Source organism: Serinus canaria, chromosome 1 (genome assembly GCF_022539315.1).
Source record: "Serinus canaria isolate serCan28SL12 chromosome 1, serCan2020, whole genome shotgun sequence".
Taxonomy (NCBI): Eukaryota; Metazoa; Chordata; class Aves; order Passeriformes; family Fringillidae; genus Serinus; species Serinus canaria.
The window spans coordinates 55,297,921-55,324,159 of record NC_066313.1 but is presented as its reverse complement, the minus strand read 5'-3'; the positions used below and the strand labels follow the sequence as shown (position 1 = coordinate 55,324,159).

Below are 26,239 nucleotides of genomic sequence, written 5' to 3'. Positions count from 1 at the left end.
TCAATTTAAAGGCAGTTTAAAAATTAAATTTATCTGGTTCTCAGTAAGCCGTGTAAATGGAACATTTCTGAGCTGAGAAATGTATCTAGATAAATTTAATTGGGAAAATGAAATTGCCTTCAGTGAAGGTAGCTCAGAAACAGCTACTCAGACATCTAAAAGTGGTAGGGAAGACCTCACAGCATTTCTTTCAGGGATTTCTGCTCTGTGTTTCATTTTGGCCAAGCTTTTGTGCCTTCAAACAGTAATTTACAAAGAAGTCATTGGAAAGGATTGTACAGTGACTTTTTCACAATGGCAACCCCACATGATAAAAATTCCCTCTCTCTGATATGAGGTTTTCAGGATCCTTTGTATTACAGCAATATTTTATACCACCATGTGGATGGAGGAAGCACTTCTAGTTTTTTTCTTTTTTCTTTCTTTTTTTTTTTTTTTTTTTTTTTTTTGAGGGAGAGAGAGCAAAAAACAAAGTTTGGGAGAGTTTGGGAGAAGACATCAATATTCCTATTTTGCTGAAAGGTCCATCCAAGACATGTTAGGACTTGGTCGTTTCCAGTCAATATTTTGATGGAAAAAGACAATTACACTATAATTATAGTGTGCTCATGTTTAAAGTGCATTTCTATTATAGACGGGATCAGAAAGGAAATTAAATAATCTCTGAGTATGTGGCAACATTGAGGAAACTGAGAATCAGAAGGACTTAAATGAGACACAGCAGCAGTTATTCATGTGTGGAATATAAACAAGACAAGCCAAATGGTCATATTGAGACTGACTTAAACCTTAAACATATGCTCAAGTTATTTCATCTGAAATGAAGAGCACATTTCAGGATATGTTGCAGCAAACTGTGTAAGAACTCCAGCAGAAATGAAGAAGAAAGCACATCATAAACAGGACACTGAACTATTTTCATTGTGGGAAAATCTCACTATGAAAATGATTTCCAGTTCAAGAATAAACTCTGTAAAACCAGTAGTAAACTGGGCCATGCTTAGAAAATATAAAGGTCACAGAAAACTGATATTGAATTAATTTGGAATCCAGATGCTGTAGCATCTCCACAGTAGCTGAAATTGAGAGAGAAAATGAGTCACATTTGTTTACATGGGGAAGGCACAAGATTTGAAATGTGTCTCAGTAAAGCATCTGTTTTTCCTCTAATTTCACAGCAGGAATATTAGAGACTACTTATATAGATGAAGTTGCAGAAAATTTAATTACCACTGAACATTTAGAAGGAAATTCATTGTTCCCTGCAGTTACCACAGTTGTGGTAAGGATGGTATATGACATCTCTGCGCTTTAAAGAGGAAGTATAGGAAGCAGCTGTAAACAAGGGGTGTGTATAGCGTGTACAACGTCTGCAGTTCTAAGGAATTAAAACACTTAACATTTATCCTATCATAGAAATTATCTAAACATTTGAAAAAAGCATTTGAAAAATACCTTTTATGATGATGTCATAACCGTGAACTACAGGAGGGCAAAGATGTAGCTAATCTTTTTACAAACTGACCTGGTACCTTTCCAGAAATACACTAAAAGGGAAAAATAACTGGAGCATTACAAGAATCCTCCAATAATGTTTAGGTTTAGGGTTACATTGAGCAAACAGCTCAGTACTTGAGCATAGCTAGTTCTGACAGAGAAGAATCTCCATATTGGCATTGACCTCCACATCACCAACTTCCCAATAAAGATCAGTATCGCTTCCCTAGTTCAGAAGATGTTTTTGCCTCATTATTGCATTTTGGCAAGTTTATCTTAAATTCATCTGCAAATATGGGCTGAAGACAAGGAGACAGTGTGTTAGCTGATAGCAGACAAGTGTTTATTCCAATCTCACACTGCACTCCTGCAGTAACTGTATAACTCTCATTAGCAGGGCATACATACACAGGCAAATGTCATGAGGTATTGCTGGCACGCAAGGTTATTTGAATGACAATCACAAAACTAGCAATGAAGGACACTCTGAAAACTTCCTCATGGGCTTGGGTATCATCATTAATCCTTAAGGATAATTCTTGGATTTAATCGGTTCATACAAGCAATAGATATGTGCCTAAGTCACAAGGGGAAAGCTGAAGAAAGAAACACATAAGCAACAGAAACTACAGCAGAGCTACATCCTCTCCTGACAGGAGTCAATTATTGAGAGGGTGTTTGTCCATCTTCTAATTGAACAGATTGGCACTGGAAATTCTGGATTGCCCTGGTTCCATCAAAAATTTCTACAGAAGCTCTAGCCATGAGCTGGCTGTGGCTGCTGGCCAGGCTGGCTTCTTACTGTAGTTCAGCTGACTGGCTATACAGCTCCCTGGCATCAGGCCGACTGCTCAGTTGGTTTCTTGGCTTCCCAGGCTTGTCAGCTGGCAAAGAAATAGATTGTTCCATTTTTGCCAGAAAGACTGCAGAGCCAACATGTTTTGTTCCAGCACTCAATGAAACAAAATATTGACAAGCTGGAATTTCCTGTAGAATAAAAATTTCACTTCCCAGCCAGCTCCAATTATTATTGTATGGTCTTGTGTAACACATTGACGGCATTTATCACATCCTCTAATAAACACAATGCACAGAAAGGATGTGAATTCAGGGAGCTTTCCAAGGCTTTGGATAATAATCTCATAGCATCTGCAACCAACCCTATGGAGTACAATACATCTTTTGATAAGGTTAGCGTGTGATGCTTTCCATTCTGCAATAAAAGGTCTCCTAGGCTGGCTCTCAGAACTCGTCTGTCAGCAGGACATGACTGGCCAGTTCAGTATAGAACTGTGGATGACATCCTCTATGCACATCCTCTATGTTTTGGAAACTTACAATGGTTACAGATCAAACTCTAGGGAAAGAGGAACCATTAATAACTGGAACATAGTTACATATATGAAGTTTATTGGGTTTTCACTGTTGAAAAAATAATGAGTAAAATACCCACAAACATGCAAATAAAAACGACTCCTCAAACATGTCACTGGAAACAACGGATTTGAGAAGGATTTGGTCAAGAGAAACCAAAAAATGACATTACATTATGCCATAATGCCATAAACCCAACCCTTGCTGGAGACAAACACCATGGTCCAGCCTGGGTTTATGACAAGATGACTCACAGAATTACCCACTGAGACACAGAGTTCCAGTTTTGGAGGTGTCAGGGGTGTCAGGAGTGTTTTCAAGGAGACACTGAACAGGCACTAAATGGCAAAGCAAGTCAATGCCTGGGTGTGCACTTGCAGCAGAGTAAGACCATTTAAGCTGTGTCTGTTCTCAGCTGTGTCTGTGCTGTCCCCAGTGCCATGCTGACACATTTATTATGTTGGTGAACTGGATCAGCAAAACGGAAGGAAAGCAGGTTGTTCTCTGGTCCTCTCAGTTCAATCTCATTTATCGCTTGATTTCACAAATGTTCATGCTGGCACAGGCCAGAACAGCGCAGACGCAGGAGCAGGGAGCTGGGCTGCAGAGCTGAAGGGTATGTTACAAACAGATAAGCCACCAGAAGTCATTCATGAAATTATTACATTGTGAGCTATGAGCTTTAGATTTTTATTTTGAGGTGGTAGGGAGGGAAGAAGGGGGGTGGAATATTTTCAAGCATTTTCAAGCAGATCCTTCCCAGCTTGCTGCAAGGGGATCAATGGAAAAGGCTTACACAGGTTTTAAGACTGGAAGAATATGCTTCTCCTAATGAAGGCAGGAATAATACTATAAATTACTCATCTGCCCTTGTGAAGGCAATCCTTATTATAATAAGTGTAGCTTATAGATATATTTTCAGGGCTGGTATGAACTTAATAAAGCTTTAGTTATAGAGGGACATTTTCCAGAAGTAGTATCATCAAAAAACCCCAACAAAACAACACTGACACAATCATGCAACTGTGTAGTTCCCATGAACTGAGGGGGAAAATATACGTAAGTGACTAGTAAAAAAATGGACAAAAGAAAAGTCACATAAAGCCACAGACTGTTTCTTCCATAGATCTTCAACACATTTTATAGAACTGGCATTCAATACCTGAGAGACATGACATATAACTCACTCTGAGAAAGCCTCTGAACAAGTTGTTCCAAGCCAGTGATCCTGAAATACCAAACTTAATAGACTGGTGCAGCCAGTGAGTCAGGATAGTACCAAGGACATGATGGTAGTTTTGACAAAAAGATTATGAAGATGCCTATTTCTCATACCAAATGAGCAGGCAGAAAACATCAGAGATGCATGGTCAGCTCTGCCTGATGCTGATTCCCTTCATGGGGCCTGATCCTGACCCCCTCATGTGGACTGGTGGCCCAGCCTGGAGTAGACCCATACCTGTCCCCACAGGTGTTTAATGCCCCAGGGCTGGGGCTGTCCTGAACTTGCCCTCATCCCAGACTGAGCTCAGTGGGATGGGCTCTGACTGGTCAGACTCTTCCTTGAAAAATACAAAATTCACAGGACACAAAGTACCAGAGCCCAGAAACCAACATTGTATTTCTTCATAATTAATATAAATTTTAAAGAAGTGTTGGCTGACCAGATAAGCTTCCTGTGCTTTACCATGGGCACTATTTAAATCAATTGTAAAAAAAAAAAAAACTTAAAAAATTATTATTTCAAAGCTATCCCCATTTATTTTTTATTATTGTATAAAAAAAAAAAAAAACAAACTTTTTTTTTTTTTTTGTGACCAACAATGGCATGCCATGGGTTATGTTTCATAGTTTCCTGATGAGGGTAAACTTTGATTTTTCTCAAGGTTTTGGCAGGGAGCCATAGGAACTCGTTATTCTAAACAGTCTAAGGGGAATTCCAAAACAAAGGGAATAAAAGGCCTGAATTTATTTTTAAAGCATGCTTTTTCATGTTTACATTGCTTCCATACCTATTTTGTTTTGTAATTTTTTACTTAATGTTGATACATAAAAAAGCAATGATATATTAAAAACAACAAATCCCTCTTACAGAATTTTTATCTTTCTTGAAAACTAAGAAGTAATTTTAATGATGGAGTTGGTCAAAAGGAGATATTCTGTTGTTAAGCTGAAGATGAGCAAACTGTTAAAATGTCTTTATTCAAAAGATGGTGTATTTCCCAAACCCCAACAAAACGACAATGGTCTCAATGGGCACTGAAATGAGAACTATTTTGAGTTAAATTTGAGGCTATTATTCATTTACTTTCTCTATCCCACAAGTACCCGCAGGCCCTGGGATTATGAGGAACATTATATCCCACTTGTGGCATAGTGTGACAGTTTAGAACAATCTTTTGTTTCTTTTATCTGTGTAGTTTTTGCATGGCTTTGTTGCACAGTTTAGTAGCTTCTAGGGTGGATGAAAATGTATTTCACCTACCTGTTGGCAAAAATGGACCCACTGACTTCTGAAGTGTCTGAAATTATTGTAGAAGTCATGAAAGATTAAAGAGAAATAAAATCCATAGCTTAAGTAAAAACAGCAGGTAGGCAGAAGCAGGAATTATCTAGAAGAGTAAGAGAGAGCCAGTAGCAAAAAAATTCTCATATCTTTTTTATAGGTCTTAGTGTATGAGGGGGTTTGGGTAGATTCTCTTTGCTTGTCATTGCCTCTGTAATATGGGGCAGGTTAGAGTTTGAAACCACCCAGCACTGGAAAAGCTACAAGGGTAGCATTCTTTGGTGTTTTTTCTTCCCTAACACCTTCCCTAGTATATGAAGTTTAGGAATTTTTTTTTTTTTTTTTTTTTGAACGTAGCTTTGGGGACTCTCTCTTTTCTGCGTTGCAGACGCTGCTGCAGGCACACTGCCCAGTCTCCACCTGCGGAACTCCGGTTGTGTCCTTCCTCCCCGAGCTTCACCCTCACACGCCGGGTCTCAGGAAGGCCCGTCCCGATTGTTAGAGTCTCTCCTTCGTGGGGGGACAGAGCTGTCAGCCCACACTGCTCAGACGATCCATTGTGCACTGTTCCACATACCTCCCCGCCGTGTCCCTGCTGCCAGGTTAGAGCCTGGGCGAGCTGCTGCTGCTGGAACGGCGTTTTATCCGGGGAAGCTACACGAGATTGCCGCTTCCACCCAAATGAAAAGAAATCCCAGGCCCCAACAGCACCTGCACCTACACACACAGCAGAACAGCTCAGGAGGAGGTGAAAATCAATGGCCTTTCTGCTGGCTAAATGCACACCTGATGCCCTGAGGAATCCGGCAGGAATTTAGGAAGGCAGTTTGAAAAGAAGGAGGGCACGGGATTTTCAGACAGTCTCAGAGTTTTGTCTGCGCCTCGTCCGACTAAACCCTGGCTGCCGCCTCCAACCCACGCCCCGTACTGAGGCCATGAGAGGCGACCCCGAGCAAGCGGGCGGCAGCCCCCAGGCCCTGACAGGCACACGGCTCCCGGGGGCTTTGCAAAGGCCGTGCCCGCACCCTGGCACTCCCGCGGGGAGGGGCTGGGGCAGGGCAGGAGCCGGGACACGGACACAGACAGGGACACGCCAGGAGCCGGGACACGAACACAGACAGGGACACAGCAGGCACCGGGACATGAAGCGCAGGGCCGCCCTGGGGGCGTGGCCGGCACAAGCCCTGCGCGCGCTCCGCCGCCGTCTCGGCTGTTTCCGGGGCGGCCGCCGTTTTCTCGCCAATGGGAGCGCGCGGCAGTGGCGGCGGCGGCTGCGGGGGCGGGGCTGGGCGGGAAGCGTCGCGAGAGCGGGGGCGGAGCGGAGCGGGGAGGGGCCGGAGGGGGCGGGGCCCGCGGCGGCGGTGGCTGGGGCGGGGGCGGCGGGTCCGGTCGGGCGCTTCGGGGCAGCTGCGCTGCCGGGCCATGGCCGCGGGCGGCGGACGCTGAGGACGCGGCCGTAACAGCCACAGGTACGGAGCGCCCGCTCTTCTTCCCACCCCCTGCGGCCGCTCCCCCGCGGGCCGCCCTGCTGGGGAGCGCGGGCGCAGGGCGGGGCGCCGCCGCCGGCCTGTCACTTGGGGCTCCCTGCCACAGGTCGCCCGGGGGCTCCCGGGGAAGCGCATCCTCCGCCGCCCTTCCCAGGGAAGAATCCCCTGGGGCAGCGCAGCGCTCGCGGGCCCCGCCGGTCACCTGGAGCGGGCCAGTGGCGAGGCCGGGGCCCCCTGGACCGCAGCGCGGGGTGAGGAGGGGGAACGCAGCGCTTCGGCTCCAGGGCGTAGAGCGCGGGGTTCGCGATCGCATGTCCCCCCCGTGTCCCAGGTCTGTCCGTCCGCAGTCTCCGGTGGGGACTGACTGATTCGTGCTGGTGTAGTCGTAGTGGCGGCACGGAGGCTCCGTGAGTTTACGTTCTTTCCTGCGTTGATTGGGTTGTGGTCGGTGCGCACGGGTTAAGTAAGTTCAGCCTGTTGTCAACATTTCGCTGTAGAAGTGTCTCCTCGCCCTCCCTCCCTCCCTCCCGCCGCATGTCCTCCTCCCAGTTCCTCTTCTCCCTCAAGGGAGGAGGAACAAGGAGCGTTCCTCCTTTGCTTTCTTGGCTCTTTTGAGGGGCTATCTTTGGCTCTCTTATTACAACCGAAGTACTTTTCTTGTGTTTCCAAAAGAAATCCAATAGGCAAAAGAGACAGAAAAAGGATGAACTGTCGATCTGAACTGTATTTAAAGATACAGCTTTCTCCTCTCTGATGTATTGAGTGAGATAGGGAGGAAAAAAATCCCACTTACATTGTATTTGGAAAAGATCAGTGATACAGAAAGAAATGGTAACAATGCTCAAAAATTATCCAGGTTACACTTGGAAGAGTCTTACATGGTTTCATGTTTGTGAGATTATTTCAGAATCATACAGTTAGACTTTAGTGATAGATACCACCTATATTTAATTAATCCTTGAGAAATAAACAAGGTATTCTCTGGTGAAATTTTTAGAAAATAATAGCCCCACTTGGTGTGGTTCTGTTATGTACAAAATACACAACAGACTGAGGTACAGAAACTTCAAGTTGATTGCATAAGCCACAAAATCCAGACCAGTGGATATCCCTAGTACATCATGTAACATTTTTTCCCAGAAGTGTTTGAGAGTCAAGACCCAGGATGGGGGGAAGCTGTGGGTGACTAGCTAGTAATGATCTAGGAGAAGAAAATTGATTGATTCTTTTGAAATTGCTGCTTCTGTGTGACAGAAGTACAATGTAAGAGAATTAAAACCAAGCAAGAAAAAGAGGACCCAGCCTATCATTATTGCTTACCACAAATGATGCATTTTGCTCGCTTTTGATGTGTTTTGCTCGTGTGGGTGGCTGTGGTTAAGACAACTTGTGTTTCATACCTGGACTTTTTCAAGACTGTTGACCTGATCAGTGAAACTAATAAATCATTAGAAATGAGAAATAGAGAAGGATCCTTTAGACTATTCTGCTTGCTTGTCAGTGTAGTCTTGCTTAATTGATTTTTAATAGCAATTGTTTGGTAAAGTTATAAATACACATGTAGGAAAACAGGGAATCAGGCCCCACCAATATGGATTTACAGAAGGAAGGTTCTGCTTGATCAGTCTGATCTCTTTCTATGACAAAGTGACCTGCTTAGATGAGGGAAAGGCTGTGGATGGTGTCTGTCTTGACTTCAGTAAAGTCCCACAGTATCCTGCTAGAAAACCTGGCTGCTCAGGGCTTGGATGGGAGTACTCTTCTGTGGATAAAAAACTGGCTGGATGTCTGGGCCCAGAGAGTGGTGGTGAATGGAGCTAAACCCTGCTGGAGGCCAGGTGGTGCTGGACACCACCCCTTGTGGTGTCCCCAGGGGTCTGTTCTGGGGCAAGTCCTCTTTAACATCTTTACTGATGATCTGGGCATGGGGATTGGGTGCACCCTCAGTAAATTTGCCGACAGCACCAAGTTGGATGGGAGTGTTGGTCTGATTGGGAGTAGGAGGGCTCTACATGGAGACCTGGACAGGCTGGATCCGTGGGCTGAGGTCAGTGGTATGAGGTTCAACAAGGCTGAGTGCCAGGTCTTGCACTTGTGTCACAGCAACTCCATGCTGCAGGCTGGGGGAAGACTGGCTGTAAAGCTGTTTGGTAGAAAGGGGCTTGAGTGTTCTAGTTGACAGTAGCTGAGCATGAGGCAGGGTGTGCCCAGGTGGCCAAGAAGGCCAGTGGCATCCCGGCCTGTAACAGCAGTAGTGTGGCCAGCAGGACCAGGGCAGGGATTGCCCCCCTGTACTTGACACTGGTAAGGCCACACCTTGCATCCTGTGTTTGGCTTTGGGCCCCTCAGTTCCAAAAGGACATTGAGGCACTGGAGCACATCTAGAGAAGGGCAGCAAGGCTTGTGTAAGATGTAGAACACATCTTATGAGTAGTGTCTCTGGGTGCTTAGCCTGGAAAAGGGGAGGCATGGAGGAGATCTCATCGCTCTCTATAACCACCTGAAACAAGGGTGTAGTGAGGTGGGGGCCAGTCTCTTCTGCCTTGCCTGCAGTGAGAGAGAGGACCAGAGGGAATGCATGGTTGGGCTAGATAATCATGCAGGCCTCTTCCAACCTTGATGATTTTGTGATTTTAAAAGAGTGTTGTTCTTAAGGATTTTTAAATTTCATATTTGGAATGAGTCATTCAAAGCTCAGTGTTTCATTAAGCCTGGCTTTTGCAAATCATCATCAGAATTCTCTAGGCTGATTCAGGTCTGTGTGCTGAAGACAAGAAAATGTACTTTTTCTTTAAAAGAAAGATGTCTTTTTTTGCTCAAGTACTACTAAAAGCACATTTTTAAAACATAGTATAGATTTACTATTGTCATTGGCTAGAACCCTTTATTTGAAATTTAATTTTAAGAAGGCCACATTACATATATTTTAAATTTATTGTTCAAATTTGTTATAACCTATATGTGTTTAACATAGGTGTGCACATGTCCTCTGAAGCATTTGAAGAGATTTACTCAGCACATTTACAGAAAAAAGATAAAGTTTCTTTTTTTTCTGCCAGCTATGGTTTTTCAATACACACTGACTTACAGTAAATTTAGGCATGGGATAGACTTACACAAAGAGATTAAATCCATGGCAAATTTCCTGTTGGATTCTCTTAAGCTGATTATTTAATTTTGCTCCTTACATATATTCAAACAAGGATACATGCATATGGAAGAACTAGCTAAATGCTTATTACATGCTCTGATGAGAAGAGTCTTCTTCCACAAATCACTGGAAAAACGGGGTTTATAAATTTATAGAGTTTTGACTAGAAGGGACCTTTAAAGCCCATCTTGTCCAGTTACCCTGCAGAGAGCAGGGACATCTACAGCTAGATCAGGTTGCTCAGAGCTCTGCCCAGCCTGACCTGGAATGTTTCCAGGGATGGGGCACTGACAACCTCTGGACAGCCTGTGTCAGTGTCTCACCACCTTCATTGTAGAAGATGTCTTGTAGCTAATCTAAACCTACCCTCTTCTACTTTAAAGCCATTCCTCCTTGTTCTATTACAACAGGTGCTGCTAAAATGTTTATCCCTGTCATTCTTATAAGCCATTTAAACATTAAAAGGCTTCTGTAAGGTCTTCCCAGAGCCTTCTCTAGGCTGAACAATTCCCACTCTCCCATCTTGTCTTCATAGCAGAGGTGCTCCATCCCTCTGATCGTTTTTGTGACCCTGCTTTGGACCTGCTCCAGCAGCTCCATGTGTTTCCTGTGCTGAGGACCCTAGAGCTGGATGCAGCACTGCAGGTGGGGTGTCACCAGACCAGAGCATCACCCTGCTGGCTACTCCTTCAGCCCAGGATGTGGTTGGCTTTTTGGGTTGCACTCGCACATTGCTGGGTCATGTCCATCTTCTTGTCCACCACCACCCCCAAGTCATTTTTCTCAGGGCTGTTCTTAATCAGTTCATTCTATAGCTTGTATTGACACTGGAAATTTTCCCAACCCAAGTGAAGGACCTTGAGTGTGGTCTTGTTGAACCTGACGAATTTCATGTGGATCCACTGCTTGAGCTTATCCACGTCCTTCTGGATAATATCCCGTCCCTCAGGCATGTCAACCACACCACTCAGTTGGGTGTAGTCTGCAAGTTTGCGGAAGGTGCCCTTGATTCCCTTAGTCTGCGTAATTAATGAAGATACTAGATAACACTGGTCCTGCTGTGGACTGCTGCGGTAGTTGTCACCAGTGTCCATCTGGACCCTGAACTGTTGGCTACTCTCTTCTGGATGGGTCCATCCAACCAGCTTCTCATCCCCTGAACATTCCACCCATCAAATCCATATCTCTCCAATTTGGAGAGAAGGATGGAGGATTATGTCAAAAGCCTTATGGATGTCTAGATAGAGGACATCTGTAGCTCTTTTCTTGTCTCCTGATGCAATCACCCCATCATAGAAGGCCGCCAGGCTGGTCAGGCAGGAGTTGCCCTTGGTGACACTGTCCTGGCTGTCCTGAATCACCTCCCTGTCTCTGTGTGTCTTAGCACAGCTTCTAGGGGCATCTGTTCCATGATCTTCTCAGGCACAGAGGAGATCTGAGGTGAGACGAACAGGTCAGTTGTTCCCAGGATCTGCCTTTCTACCCTTTGTTAAGGTGGGTACAATGTTTCCCATTTTCCAGCCACCTGATTGCCATGACTTTTCAGATATAATGGAGTGACTTGGTAACTACATCATCCAATTCTCTCAGAACTCTGGGTTGTGTTTCCACAGGTCATACAGACTTATGTACATTCAGGTTCCTCAGGTGGTTGCAAACCTGATCTTCTCTTTGCTCTTCCAGTCCATCCTCTGGAGAGGTGTGGGAAGAAAGGTTGCCAGTGAAGACTGAGGCAAAAAAAGTTGTTGAGTACCTCAGCCATGTCACCTGTTGTTACTAGTTTGCTGGTTGTGTTCATCGGTGGGAGTGCTTTTTCTTTGACCTTCCATTTCTCTCTGACATACCTGTAGAAGCCCTTCTTGTTCTTTGCATCCCTTGCCAAGTTCAGCTTCAGCCTCGCTTTGGCCTTCTGACCTCATCCCTGCAAAACTAGGCAGCATCCTTGTACTCTTCCCAGAATACCTGTCCCTGCTTCTGCTGCCTGTTCATTTCCTACTTGCCCTGTAGTTTGAACTCAGCTGCTCTTAATTTAGTCTCAACTCAGCAATGCCAGTCCCATGCCTTCCTTTCCTGATTTCTTACACATGGATGGGTATCTTTTGGGCTTTATGGAAAGCGTACTTAAAGATCTGCCAGCTCTGTCCTGCTCCCACATCTCTGAGGACAGTTCCCAGGGGAGCCTATGGATTTAGCTCCTTGAACAGCCAGAAGTGTGCTGTTCCAAAATTTAGGATCTTGAACGTACTCTTTGCCTGTTCCATGTCTGTCAGGGCTGCAGACACCACCAATGTGTGACTCCTATGGCCCAGGCTTTCACCAGTCTTGTTGCCACTGATTAGATCACTTAGGTTGGTGACTAACAGGTCCAGCATTGCATCCCTTCTGGTCAGGATTGTCTTATTATGTGTCTTAAGAAGCTGTTCTCCATGCATTCAAGGAGTGTCCTCCTAAAATAGCTTTCTGTGCTACTTTTTCAGTAGATTTTGGGGTGGTTGAAGGCTTCCAGGAGAAGAGCCTGTGAGCATGATGCCTCCTGTAGCTGGGGCAGGAAGGCTTCCTCAATAGGCTTCCCTGGATCAGCCACCAGGTTGACTTGATACCTTGTTTTGTTTCTTTTGCCAATCTGCTTTCAGCCTGCTCATGGCTGTTCTTCAGAGACAGCTCTTCACACTCTATCCATTTCTTGTTGTGGAGAGGAACATTCAGCCAGTAGCTGTTCCTAGCCTGTCTCTTCTTTCTTAACAGTCTGTAGCCATCAACAGCCACACTCCAGCTGTGGGATTTTTCCCTCCAAGTTTCAGTAATGCCAACTAAGTTGTAACTTCCTAGCAGCACAGAGGTTTCCAACTCCGCTTGTGTATTGCCCATGCTGTGTGAATTTAAGGTGATGCAACTTGCTATAAAAGGTAAAGATGGTGAAGGTGTTCAATAACTAGTTGTGTGATCAGTTTTTTTCCCCTTTTTTTTGGTGTCTGACAATAGTTACTCAGTAACAGGAAAGTCCCGTTCCTCTTTTATATGATGCTTCTGCCATTGATTCCCTTTTTTTTGAGTTAACAATAGGAGGAAATTAAATTTAATAGTCAAATTCAATATCCAGAAGTAAAAGCAATTTTAAACGGTAGGTTTTATTTATACAAATGAGCTACTTCCAGGCTGTTTTATTGTCAGTGCTTTCACTTCCTTTTCAGTTAGTGTTAATGTTTGTGTACTTCTCACATGATTGAGCCATTGTTGTGCTGAAAATGGATAATAAGTTTACATATTAAAAAGAAAACCTTCAGGTTTTGCTGCGTTGTTGGGCAAGTGGGACCCTTCAGATTTCTCTGAAGTGCATGACGGCGTGGATGCTGTAGGTGGTATAATATAGGTGTATATATTAGGACCTGTATTATTCGAGTACTGAAGGACAGGATGCAGAGAAGACAAAGCGTTGTGGTGTTATGTGATAAACCTGTATGGTTTTATGTTTCTGTCCAGGATTTTTCAGTCTTCATACTGTGATTTACAAGTCTGTTTGTTTCATAGGTAGGGGACCTTACAGGTTGATGTTCAGGTCTCCAGAGTTTAGTAGCAGATGACACAGGAGAATACTTTACCTGAAGGCAGTTTACAATATAACTGTGAACTGCTATACCAGAGTAAACACGTAAGGGCCCAGCAAGGTTAAAAGGTCATCTCCATGGCAAGCTATCTTGGGCTTTGTTAAAATTTGCAAGGAGGGATCCATCCAAATATACAGAGCTGAAGTATCTGTGTGAAATCCCAATTTTTTCTGTAGATGGCTTTTTCTTAGGACAAGAAATGTCTTAAGAGTATTTCCCCAATATGCTTTGGATTTTTACTGGACTAGCCATTTAAGATAGAGCAGTAGGGACAGGTAAAGTGGATATCTTTTTATTGCCCGATACTGTTGTGTCAATTTTTTTATTTTAGACACGTGAGTTTTAGCAGAATCGTTGTTTTATTTAGTCTTCTTTCCATAGTTTACTGTGAAAATAATTTTTATTTGTATTTATTATATATTATATCTGTGGATATATATAATATATTTTATGTTATATATATAATCTGTGGATCATGCACCTGGCTGCTTCATGTAATTGTCTGAATTTTCTAAACTTTAAATATCCAGTTGAGAGAAGCTCTGCCTAGAGATGAAAATGTTGCAGTTTATTTGCCTAAGTGTATCTTCTTTTCTAAGATTCTGGCAAGTTCATCTTTGTGAAAGAAAGCAGAAATCAAAGTGCAATGTATTCATATTGTACCTAATAAAAATCTCTTAAGTACAGATGTACCTAATAATAATCTCTTCTAATAATAATCTATTGTATTCTTGAAGAAGTTTTATTTTTAGAGCTGCTGGTGTGAAGAAAGGTAGATACTTGATGATACTACGGATCTTCATATTTAAATGACTTATGCTCAAGACCAAACCCATATAAAACTTTATTTCCCATATAAAGGTTAAATAGGTGCTTGAGATGAGATCGACAAGACCGGTCTGGTCAGTTGTGTGAAGACCCATACTCTGATGTCGTGGTGTTTATTTTCTTTATCTTTGCAGCCATTTTTATATGCACTTGCTCTTTGCCTCCTTTATTTTATATAGTATAGGAGTTCTTTTTCCTGATTAAAGTGTGTGACCATGGGAAAAGATGAAGTATTAAAACTTCCATAGAACTTGAAAGCTCACCACATGCTTTCTCTCTTTAACACTCTATATTTATTGCCTATTTTGGTGGATGCAAAGATGAATGAAACAAGCTGGATCCATTGCTGCTGGTTAAAGAGGGAAACTTGAAAAAATACCTTCATAGCTGTTTTTTTATCTTCTTGTTGTTAGAATGAGACTTAGGATAAATAAGGGCAGCTGATTAGAGCAGAAACTCTTGTGACCTACTCAGCTGAGAGTGCTGGTAAATGCATGTAGTCTGCTGTGTTTTGCCAGCAGAGCCTGGGCTGCCCAGAGCAGAACCAGGGAACGAGAGTGCTGATCCACATTAGCCTGTGGTACCTCAGGGGGACAGACATGGATGGGCCCGCTGGCTGCCATGGTGGGTGAGTTGTGCATTTGCCTTCCAAGATTGTTGCAGTGCATTGTATTGTATAGGAACCCACTGAAAAGCCCTTCTGAGCATATGAGCGACAGTGAATAAAAATTTAATGTTCCTCCCCACCCCCAGTGCAGCCTTGAAATTCCAGTTAAAGGAAAATAATGAAACTTACTGCTAAGTGTCTGTATTCTGCATTTCATGCCTGATTTTGAAGGTCATTAAGGCAGTACTTTTTTAAAGGCAGCTGTCATTATGGATGGTGTGCTGTTTAATCTTTAAGTGCTTTTTAATTGTTTTTATTGGTTCTTGTTTTGTCTACTTGCATTTTTAGAGTGGATGTGAACAAAATGGATAAATATAAAGCAATCAAATATAAATGTTTTTTGCAGGCATTTTTGAGCTGACGTCTTTCATTGAATACCGAGATTGGTAAGATCATGGACACGTACGCCAGGGCTCAGGGCAATCGCATGAAATCAAGAATATCTGTTGAAAAGGTAATGATCTGTATTTAAACAAAAAAAGTATTTCTGAGTTTTTCTATCTAATAATGAAGCAAGTGAACTGGTTTATTTGGGTTTTTTGTGTAAGGGGATTTTTTAATATGTTTTAATTTTGGTTGTTTGATGTTTCAAGGAAATAAAGAAATTGGTTTTGCTTTGCATTCTGCTATATTTAGTGTAATTGAACTGAGAGATAGCATCATTTAAGGAAATGCTTTTGTCTTTCAAGATGATGTGGTAAAATTGTGGTGTATTAATTTCCTAGAATTCACCTTGTTTATTAGAATATAGCTTTTATTTTAAAGCAGACTTTTTGAGTTTATATGTAATAAATTAAAATACACCTACATAGTCTTACTGAATTCTATGAAGCCTGTATTAGGGCTCACTTGTAATATCCTTAGATCTTGGTGTCTTGTCTGGTTTATCCTTGTTTTTGCATAAACATTTAGGAAATGCCTTGTGAAAAAGAAAATATATCTAGCACTTACAAAGGATATTAGGGGGGATTTCTAATATTAACTTAAGTTTTATTTATTTTTTAAAATTTTGTCCTTTCAACTTGGAGAACATAAATTCCTTAAATTTTCTTGCAACTTCTATAAGCGCTTAATAAAGTGAAAGTGGCAGTTTATACTGAAGGAACAAATTTATTTATCTTAACCGTATTTCTCTAGGCAGTTGAACGCAGCTGAGTAATTTTCTAGGTCTTCTTTGGCCATTAATAACTTCCTTATTTGCAAGTTGCTGCAACAGTAAGAGGAGAAACTGAGCAAGGAAGCATCCTATCATGTAAAAATTACCTTATTACCTTATTACCTTATCCTTTATTTCAGGATTTTTTCAGATTTTGTTGTTTTAAAGAAACAGTGTCTGTGTTAAATGTCCTGTTTGAAGGCAGAGGGAAGGTGTTGTGAGACAGCCAGGCTGGTAGTCAGTTGTTCCAGATCCTGACATGGAATGTTAACTGCCATATATTAAGCAGTTTGTAATTATGAGTGATAATCTTTCACTTTAAGACACATCGTATAAAACCTTGTATTTTATTGGTTTATGGGGACTCTTCAGCTCAAAAAGAGATCTTCAACTACAGTCAAGTAATTTTGCATCCTTAACCTGAACATAAACTTACTTTTAAAAGACTTTTAAAATCTGCCCTTTATTTGTTTTTCTGTTTCAATTTACTAAACAAGACAAATACCACCCTCCCTGCCCCACCAGGGTCTTAGACCTGTGGGTTGCAGAAGCATCTCTCTAATAATGACAGTGACCAGTGATTCCTCACTGATTCTAATAGTTGCATAAAATATTACTGCTATGAAGTGCTCCATTAATTGCTGTTAAGCATTCTGGACTGTGTGGATTAATTCAGTCCTTCCTGCAGAATTCTGCATCTTTCTGCAGCCAGACTCCATTGTTTTGATCTGTGGCTGCCTCCTCTTGATGTTTACCTGTGAGGTGTCTATTTAGATTATGGTGGGGAACTTGCATTCTCTTTGAGCCAGGCAGTCGGGTGGTCAGAGCTGCACTGTGTTTCACCTTCTGTTGATTTACAGAAGATTGCAGTCTGATTCCTGTCCTTTTCATAATAATTTGTCACAGCTAACAGGAATTGTTGCAGTAGTAGCTCTTAAAAGTCAGTGCACAGTTATGGTGTGCATATTTAAAGCCTTAGTTTCTATTTTTACAAAATTACCTCAGAGTATTCAGTTCCTTTAAATCTTAGAGCAGATGAAATCAGGAAGAGCTGCTTTGTTATTTAAGAGCAGAGGAAGTGTGACTGTCCAGCATTGCACTTCATTTCTCTGGACATAGTGGCATCTTAAAGGTTGTTTGAAATATCAGAAAGCAGTTGTTTTATAAAACATTTCGTGAGACCAAATATCTCCTCCGGTGTACTGTGATGGATTTGTTGATAATCACTTCTCTATTTGCCGGAACAATGCAAATCTTTGAATTGCTCAGCTGAGCTAGAGGTGTGACAAGAATTTTCACTGTTCCTGTCTGAGCACCTTGACAGTATTTTTGGTTTTCCTCTGGCAAAACTTAGTAGTAAATTTGAAATCTGTGCTTGTGAATGATATAGGATTTCTGGCAAGATTTATGTGAGGAAAGAATACTAAGTCCTAGAGGCCTACCAAGTAGAGCTTTACTGATTGCTTGGATGTTCTTTGCCCATATGTTTATGTACATTGGAAGTTTAGTAGTTATAAAAAAAATTACGTCCTTTCATTGTAGATGACCTCTTGTCCTTACCTAAACTGAACTGATAGTCTTGGGAGCTTGCTTGTTTTCAATTTTTGATGTGGTTGTGTCTCCTAGTTTGGGATTGTGAGAGAACTTGCGTCATTGTCTGTTGGATAGAAGGATTTCTCTGAAATTCAGGATCCAGTCCTCTACTGTCTGGACAAGCAGAATTTTGATAACAGTAAGAATACCAAAGGCTATCTAAAATATAGCCTCTCAGCTAATGAGGGCTTTAAAGCACCTCCCCTGAAACCTACTGCTGCTTTTGTCTTTTTGAACCACACTGCAGTAATAACTAAGACTTAAAAATTTCAGGCTGAAGATACTTACAGCAAATTCATACCTGTTTGTTTATGGATATCCTTATTCTTCTGCTTGAATAATTTCTATTCCTTTGCTGATGTTCACCTTTCTTATTTTTTTACAATTGGTGATCTGTCCTCTGTTAGCCTTGGTTTTTGGAAACTGTAAATGAAGGTTTTAGTCTGCTTCTGTATGAAAGCCTTTGCATTCCAGTGATTATCCTACATAGTCCTAGTTTCTCTGCTTGTTATGAGTTAATCTTCTTTTTACATGTGGATAATACTGTATGTGGAATTACACAGGATGTCCTTCTCAGTGACTCTGATGTCAGTTCTTTCACTAAAGGATGCATGTTTGCTATTTTCAGTGCAGTATCATATTGACCACTCATTCATTGCTATGCCATGATCAAGAAATCAGTTAAGGCTTGTGAATTTGCAATTCAATTTTAAAGCTTACTTTTTAAGGACAGAACTTTGTGTTTCTTACGGTTATTTCTAAACAAGTCGTGCTGAGTCATTCTTTCTGTATGATTTGTTGTTCTCCTTCTTAGCTGATGACACCTGCTTACTTCAAATTATCAACAGTCTTTATTTCATATTTACTTTTTTTCCTCATTAAGTTTATTAGTGATGATGATGCTTGACATCAGTCTCAAAATAAATTTCGAAGAAGTTGCTTACTGACCTATATCAACTGTTCTCAAAACCTTCCTTTTATTACCTCCATCCAGGCAAAGTCTTCATTTCCAAAACCAGCTCTTTTAGTTAATTCTGTCTTTGTCTGATTTTGTTAACGCTTCTTATATTTAGGTGATCTACAGAAGTCCAGATAGATGGGATTTTTTTCTTCTGTGTGTGTAGTGTGCCTGTTAATTTCCATATGGTTATTTTTTTCACATTCTGAAGTTTTTTTATATTCATTAATATGATCTGAAAAACGTATGTCACTACACTCCTCCTCATTTTAGATATGGATATTTTATCTCCTCAGTTGAATAGTGCCACCATAGGCTACCAGAACTGCATATAGTCTTGAATGCTGGTCCTTCTAGACCTTAGGGAGATTTTTCCAGTTGTTTCATCTTTCTTCTTCTCCCACTTCAACTTAATATTCTCCAAAATGTTGAATTGTCCTTCACCTCGGTAGTTCCTCATACCATGCTGTGGTTCTTAGTTACCCATTCTGCCTTTCAGATGTTGAACTAGGGAAAGGTGCTTATTTATAAATGAAATGTGTGTAATAGTTTGCAGCTTTAGAAAAGCCAACTAGAGAATAACAATGATCCCTTCAGTGCTCAAACTGGAGCACTGTTGGCTTGCAGAAAATTAGCAAGTCATGTCGTATGAATTTCTTTTTTTTCCCTAATTACTGTTTTGAATGTTGTGACTGATTAAATGATTATAAAAGCTGAAAATGAGACATTGCAACATTCTTGTTTGGCTTCACAAATTACTTTTGTACAAGATGAATGAAGGAATTACCAGGGAACAGTCTTTGAGCAATGATTGGTATTGCAGCCTCCTGTAAATTTGGAAGATACAGAGAATCAGAGAAAGGCACTGACAGCCTTCTTAGGAAAGTACAAAGTGGGAGCAAATTGTAGCTAACATGTGGGGGCAAGGGAATAGATAAATTGGAAATTAGGTGAGCACTTCATTAATTTCTTTCAAATGACCCAATAACTGCCTAAAACACTTTATGAAATAGTTCAGCTGTTACTTTTATAGAAAAGTTTCTGTTTTGACTTCTTTGTCATCACTTGACCTTGGCTGTCAGTGAGGCAGTCTGAGCCTTGTTGGCTGGTATTCTGAAAGGTATTTTGGCAATTTCAAAGATCCTGAAGTTCTGTTTTGCTTTTGTCTGTTCATTCTAGAAGTGCTTTCCTAATTTTGTGTTGCCATGAGCATAAACACAATGACACAGGCCCCTTGATTTTGGCTTTTGACAGAGTCGCATTTAATACTACTTTTTATACAGAGAAAAAAAAATCTTTGTTGAGGTTTACCTGTAATATGTAAAATCACTTTTTACTATAAAGGGATTGTTTTTCTTGTGGGACTACCAGAAATGCAAAGCATTCTCTGTCCAGAGAATAGATTTGATAGATTTGGCTATCTAGCACTTCTGCTATTGTTTGAGAAGCTAGGCAAATTTGAAATACTTTGTCATAAGTTGGACACGCTGATTTCTTATGTAATTTTTAACAGGGCAGTCTTATAGAGAATAATTATTGGGTTAATAATTTTTAACCATCTGATGTCCTTATTTGTCTTCTTAACCTTCCAGTTTTCTAGAAAAGATGAAAATTTTAAATTAAAAAAAGAAGAGATTGCTGACTTCCTAAAAACAATTCAGATGATATTGTCTTTTTTACAAGCTAAGTGAACCAGTTTTTGTTGTTCCGTAGTGTTGATTCTTTTGTTCTGCTGTGCTTTGTTACACTGGAATAAAGTCTTGGATTCTTCAGCCTTTTTTAGCCATCCCTGGGTGCTTGCATGTCACCATAAGCGTAATGACAAGAAATGTTACAAGAAGTATTTACGTGGAATTAAATTACAGTTGTTTTATATTCTTCACGGAGTGGGAAAGCGTGTATGTGGATTTTCTTGGGTGTTTTTGTTTGTTTTCTTCTCCTCTGACTTCTGAAGCCACCTCCTCTACTTCTCTTGACTAAAATTGCTTTTCATCCTATTTAAGGAAAAGGTGATGGAAAAGTTCCATATAGAGGCTACAATGCAAAGAATAGATGGGATTGGAATTTCTTCTTGGATTCATGTGTTCTTTTTTTCTTTGTGTTCTCATCTTTCCTTTTTTTTTAAATTCAGAATGTCAAACCATTCAGGAATAAAAGTATTGTTTGAAGAAAATGTACCTGCTTCAGCTTCATGTCTTGAAGTAAATTCAAGCTTCAAACCTGGTGATTTATATACAAAATAATTTGAAGTAATAATCAGAATAGCAAAACTTCTGGGGGGCAGAGAGTAGATGGATGGACCATTTATCTGGAACTGAACATGCATTTTTTTCTTAAATTTTTTTTCATTGTTTTTCAGAGTTTTGGTGAAAGTATCCTGCAATCTCTGAAGTCACTGCTACACAGCAGGAAAGAGTTATGCAGTGTATCAGCAGAGGAATGCTTAAATCAGGAAGAGCAAGATAATTTTATTGAGGTTTGCCATAATATTCTCACTTATATATATTTTGTGACTATGGTAGAAAGCAATGTCTCTTGAAACAGTATGGAAAGCTGCAGGATAGTAAATAGGAACAATGATGCAAGTTACTGGCCTTAAAATCTATGCTCCCTATTGTCATTCTTGAATTTAGTCACTGAAGTCTTAAAAAGGCTGTAACATTTCAAGGTGACATTTCTCTGCTTCAGAGGATTTGTGAAACTAGAAAAACCAGGGTGTGTGAATAGATGACTTGGGTGTACTGCATTTGTGAGCACTGCTGTGATTAAGGTTTTATAGATGATATCCTAATAAAGTAGCAGAACATTTTGATTGAGGTCTGAAGACTAAAGCTGAAGCTCAGAATTGCAGGTCTAGACTTATTTTATGTGATATGAATGGTCAGAAAGCTGGGCAAGGTCTGGATGAAGTAGACCTGAGAGAGTGTGGGTCTATCTAGGTAAATCTGAAGCTGTAAGGAGAAAATACTAGAACTGTTTGAGTTACAAGGCTAACAACAACTTCCCCAAAGGTAAAAGAAAAAAGTAAAAGCAGTGTATGCCATATAACTTGTATTATGGGTTTTACAAGACTTCTAATTAGTAGTGGACAGGTCTGACAAGGAGCTCGGAGAAGGAGAGGCTGACCTGAACAGGCCGTGCAGAGAAGCCGAGATAGAGTTGAAGCAAAGACAACTGAGAAAGTGGTTAGGGGAGATTTGATAATTGCATGAGCAGTAGCAAGAGGCAGATTGATGAGTTAGGATTGCTTGGATAACGCCAGAGGTTGTGTAACTGAATGGATACAGTCAAGGGTTGAGACATTTGGGAAGCAGGCAAGAAACTGAATTTGTGAATGATGAAAGCTATGAAAGATAAGGTAAGGAAGAAGAGCTCTGCAGTGGAGGTGTGAGCAAAACCTTGTCTTTATCTGATCAGGCAGACCATGCTTTAGAATCGATGAAGGTTTTTTTGTCTTGTAGAAAATACTGACAAATAGCTGGGAACATGTTTCATATGCCTGCAGTGATGGTCCCTGTAGAGAAAGATAGTTGACTATATTTAGTTACCTTATGAGATCAAGCAATTAAGAGTCCTCTGGTTGAAATGTAAGAGGGTCAATATCCTGTCACAGAACGGGTATTTTTTTTTTCTTATGATAATACAGGAAAAAGATACTTATATAGAAGATGATGTTAGAAGAACTCAGACTTGAGAAAACCAGAATTTAGGTTTTCCTGTACCATTTCCTTTGTACCCATGGCTTAAGAAAGCCTTCAAATACAGTGTCTCATACATTTATTTTTAGTTTAAAGAAAGGACTTGTGTTTCTGATGACTTTTTCCTTGGCCTAGGCCCCAACAACTTTTGAACTGATGTACTAACTTCTGACATGTTCAAAGTATTAAAAGCTGGGGGTTTTTTTCTGTGAAAACTGGAGTTTGACCACAATAAAGAGATCCAGATTAGCCTCCTCATCGAGACAAAAATAGACTCAGTAGTGGACTCTTTGACAGTTGTCTGCTGATCTCACAGTGTAATATTGCCTTTCATTTGTGTGAAGCTATGACTCCTGCTCACTGCCCTGTCTCTCACAATGACTTATCCCATGGGAGAAGATAAGGGTTGGAATCAATATCTTGAGGAAGAGGAAGGGACATGTAAAAAGATAAAAAACAAACACCCATTAAAGAAAACAAAGCAAAACTGCCAAAAAATCCCAAACAGCAACAAACTCTAGAGCCTCTCAAAATGTTCTTTAGAGAACTAGTTTTTTCACAGGTAGCTTAAATTGTTTGATATTTTGCCCCTTCTGTGTAGTAATTCAATTCATATTGTGCTGATAAAAGTTCATACTGTACAGATAAAACATGTAGAAGTTGAAGAATGTCTTGCAGATGTTGGGCAGATGAATTGTGTAGGAGTTGAAGAGTAACGTTGCTCAAACAAGATTGTTTCACAGTTAACAGCGAATACGGTGCTGCAGATGTGTGATTTGTCTGGAGCAATTTGGAATGCTGTGGAGAAGCATTATTTCCTTTATGATCTTGTCATACCTAACATAAGGATAAGTGGATGTAAGCCGGAAGATATTAACTGGAAGAATAAGATCTTTTTTCCAGCATGCAACCCCATGAAATAAACCAGACAGAATTTTTCATAGTATGATTTCAGTTGAAAATAAAGTTTGGGGTTTCTTTTTTACTCACACTTTAAAAGGACAAATTCAAAACACAAAAATAGTTCAAAATAGAATTCTGGCCATTTCTTTTTTGTAGCTCTCACAGAGCTCTTTTTCCTCACTTACAGAGATTCTGTGTGTGTACAGGCAGGTAGCTGAACCAGTTAATAATATATCAGTGTAAACATAGTGATGTTCTTTGGAGTAACTGGAGTACCTGTTGTAAATTTCTGAGTAATGATTTAAAAGTCAGTCTATTGCATAGTGCTCTGAAAAAATGGAAAGCAAATAAAACTAAATTTCAAACATCAGTGGAAGAAGTATTTAGTCTCTGTGCTTTATTCTGTATCTACAAAATGGAAGCAAAGCTTATTTTCTGACAGCTTTGTTTTGAAAATAAATGTCTTGGTATTTTTATTTTTTTTTTTTGAGTATGCAGATGGCCTCTGGATTTGTTTTTAGGGAAATAATAAATGAGAACTGTGGTTATCTGATGTATGGAGCAAAGTTTGAGCAATGACTGACTCTTCAGTCTGTTTGTTTTGAATGGTACAAAACACTGTAGACAGAAAAGAGGGACAAGATGTGATAAAATATCTCATTTGTCCACAAGCACAAAAAACTGAGGTAAAACTGTTATTTCTGGCATACTTTAGATTCCTGAGCCTAAAAAAACCGTTTTTTTTGGTTTTTTTTTTTTTTTTTTGGTAGGTTGAATATTTTAATTCTTTTATGTTAGGGTTTGTTTATTTGGCAATGGCATGCAAACATGTGGCTTAAGTAATCTGTTGTGTTTTGGCCTCAGGCTAATCAATTTACATGGTAAATTGCATAATGACATTATGCTTTATTCAGTATATCCAAATGTATAACAGTTTATCAGCATGGACAGATTTCAGACTGAAACTGTTTTATTTGTGCCCAGCCTGAAGCAAGGATGGATGAGCACTGATCTTTGCAAAATCATCTTTATTTTAACAGATGTAATGAGGCTTGTATGTGCTGCTCTGTATATACCAGCCACTAGAATAATTCCTGTGTAGTGAGTTTGAAATGTTGTGTATGCTCTTCAGTCTGATCTGACCTTTCCCAAGACAAATAGTACAGCATTACCATTCTTTATGTATGGCTGTGTGCCGCTCTTTGAGCAAACTGTACTGCCCTAAGGTATGGTTTTGTGCAGTAGAATGAAGCTTTAACTTAAAGTCTGCTGAATTTTTAACTCTTAAATATCTGCAGGAAACAAAAAAAAAAAGTTACTGTACTTGACTGTATTCTTGTATTTATTTTACAGATTACATTTATAGGTTTTGCAGAAGGGATGGGAGCTGCTCACTTGCAGGTACAGAATATATTTATCTATATTGGAAAATTTCTTCTCAGTAGCACCTAGATTTTTAGATAGAGGAAATTAGGTGTTCAAGAAATGGAATAGATGTATCTTAAGTATTTAAAAGCCTAAGTTTCAAATGTCATTGGAAGATTGAAAATAATAATTTTAATATGATAATCAGTGGGTTTTATATATTTACAATGTTACCTAGGTCAGTCTTTGTATTAGGATGCTCTAGAACAACGTAAATACAGCGCAGGGGCCGTGTTTGGGTAGGGAGGGCCTCAGTTGCTTGTGGTTTTTGTGGGTGCTTTTTTTTGGTTTGGATATTATTGTTGTTGTTAAAAACTTGTGTGTATCAGTGTTTTGGTTTGTTATCTTACCATTATTTGAGTTGTGCTTATTGATATGGTGCAGTTGCATGTGTGAAACTAAACTGAACTTTACTGATCTGACCTCTAGCTGTGAATGGCTGATGAGGGTTTAGAAGTCAGTATTATGATTATGCCTTAAGATGTTATTCTGGAGATTTAGATATATAAAAGAAATATTATTTTAAAAGGTGGAGTGTAGCAAACTATGAGGGTTATGATGTGCCATTTTATAAGTTAAGGATTTAGCTTTCCTGTGGAATTTATATATCAGTATAATTCATAACATACATGTTCACAGTAAAATTCCATGTTTCTACTCTGTCTAGATCTTAGTAGACATTGCTTGTAATAGTTAGTTGGTGTTTTAAAATGTAAAACATTTTTAAAAAATGAAGAAAGTTTGGATCCATTTGTGTTCCATATTAGATCAATGTTCCTAATTCTTCAAAATATAATGCTAAACATTTTAGTATAGGTAAGAACTGTTTGATTGTTTAGAGTTAGATGGAATGTAGAGAAAGTTGGACAGGAGAGGTTTATGGGGATTTGCTTTGAACCATAGGGATCAGTAGTATTTAGACTGCTGGAAAAAAAAAATTGAACTCTTTCATAGGCCTCTTCTGTATTAGATAAATCTAAAGGTTGTCAAAGGTCATGTTAAAGAAGTGCCTTGCTCATATTTTTGTGATAGGGAGCTAGAATGCTGTTCCAATGAAGCACACAAAGATCATGTAGAGATCCACTGAGAACCATCATTAGCTGAGGTTAGTGTAGTTGGGTATTTTGTAGGACGTGCAGCTGCTTTTCAGCACTTTCAAGATTCTGCTTTTTGACTTTTAGGCATCTTCCAAGTATGGACTGAATTAAATCTTGTTTACACAAGCTTTATATCACGGTTTGAGAGAGTAAGTGGGGGACAGAGTAAGAAATAGGGAAGAAAACTATAACTTTACCAGAATTAGCAGCTGTTAGGATTTGGGGGAGGTATGAAATCAACTCCATTGTCATTTGCATGCTTTTTTTGGATTTTTATATTCTCAATGTTATTTA

General features: G+C 40.2%; 1 protein-coding gene across 3 annotated transcripts in view; it reads left to right on the top strand.

Annotated features, from left to right (window-relative positions):
* The first annotated feature begins 6,722 nt into the window (after positions 1 to 6,722).
* Positions 6,723 to 26,239, top strand: part of AKAP11 (A-kinase anchoring protein 11) — a 44,441-nt gene continuing 24,924 nt past the window's right edge. For all 3 annotated transcript variants that reach the window (XM_018908686.3, XM_030234226.2, XM_018908685.3), the window contains exons 1-4: positions 6,723 to 6,846; positions 15,462 to 15,569; positions 21,182 to 21,298; positions 24,777 to 24,824. In XM_018908686.3, the coding sequence (XP_018764231.1) occupies positions 15,510 to 15,569; positions 21,182 to 21,298; positions 24,777 to 24,824 (225 nt within the window). In that variant the 5' untranslated portion in view covers positions 6,723 to 6,846; positions 15,462 to 15,509. The remainder of the gene's footprint in view (positions 6,847 to 15,461; positions 15,570 to 21,181; positions 21,299 to 24,776; positions 24,825 to 26,239) is intronic.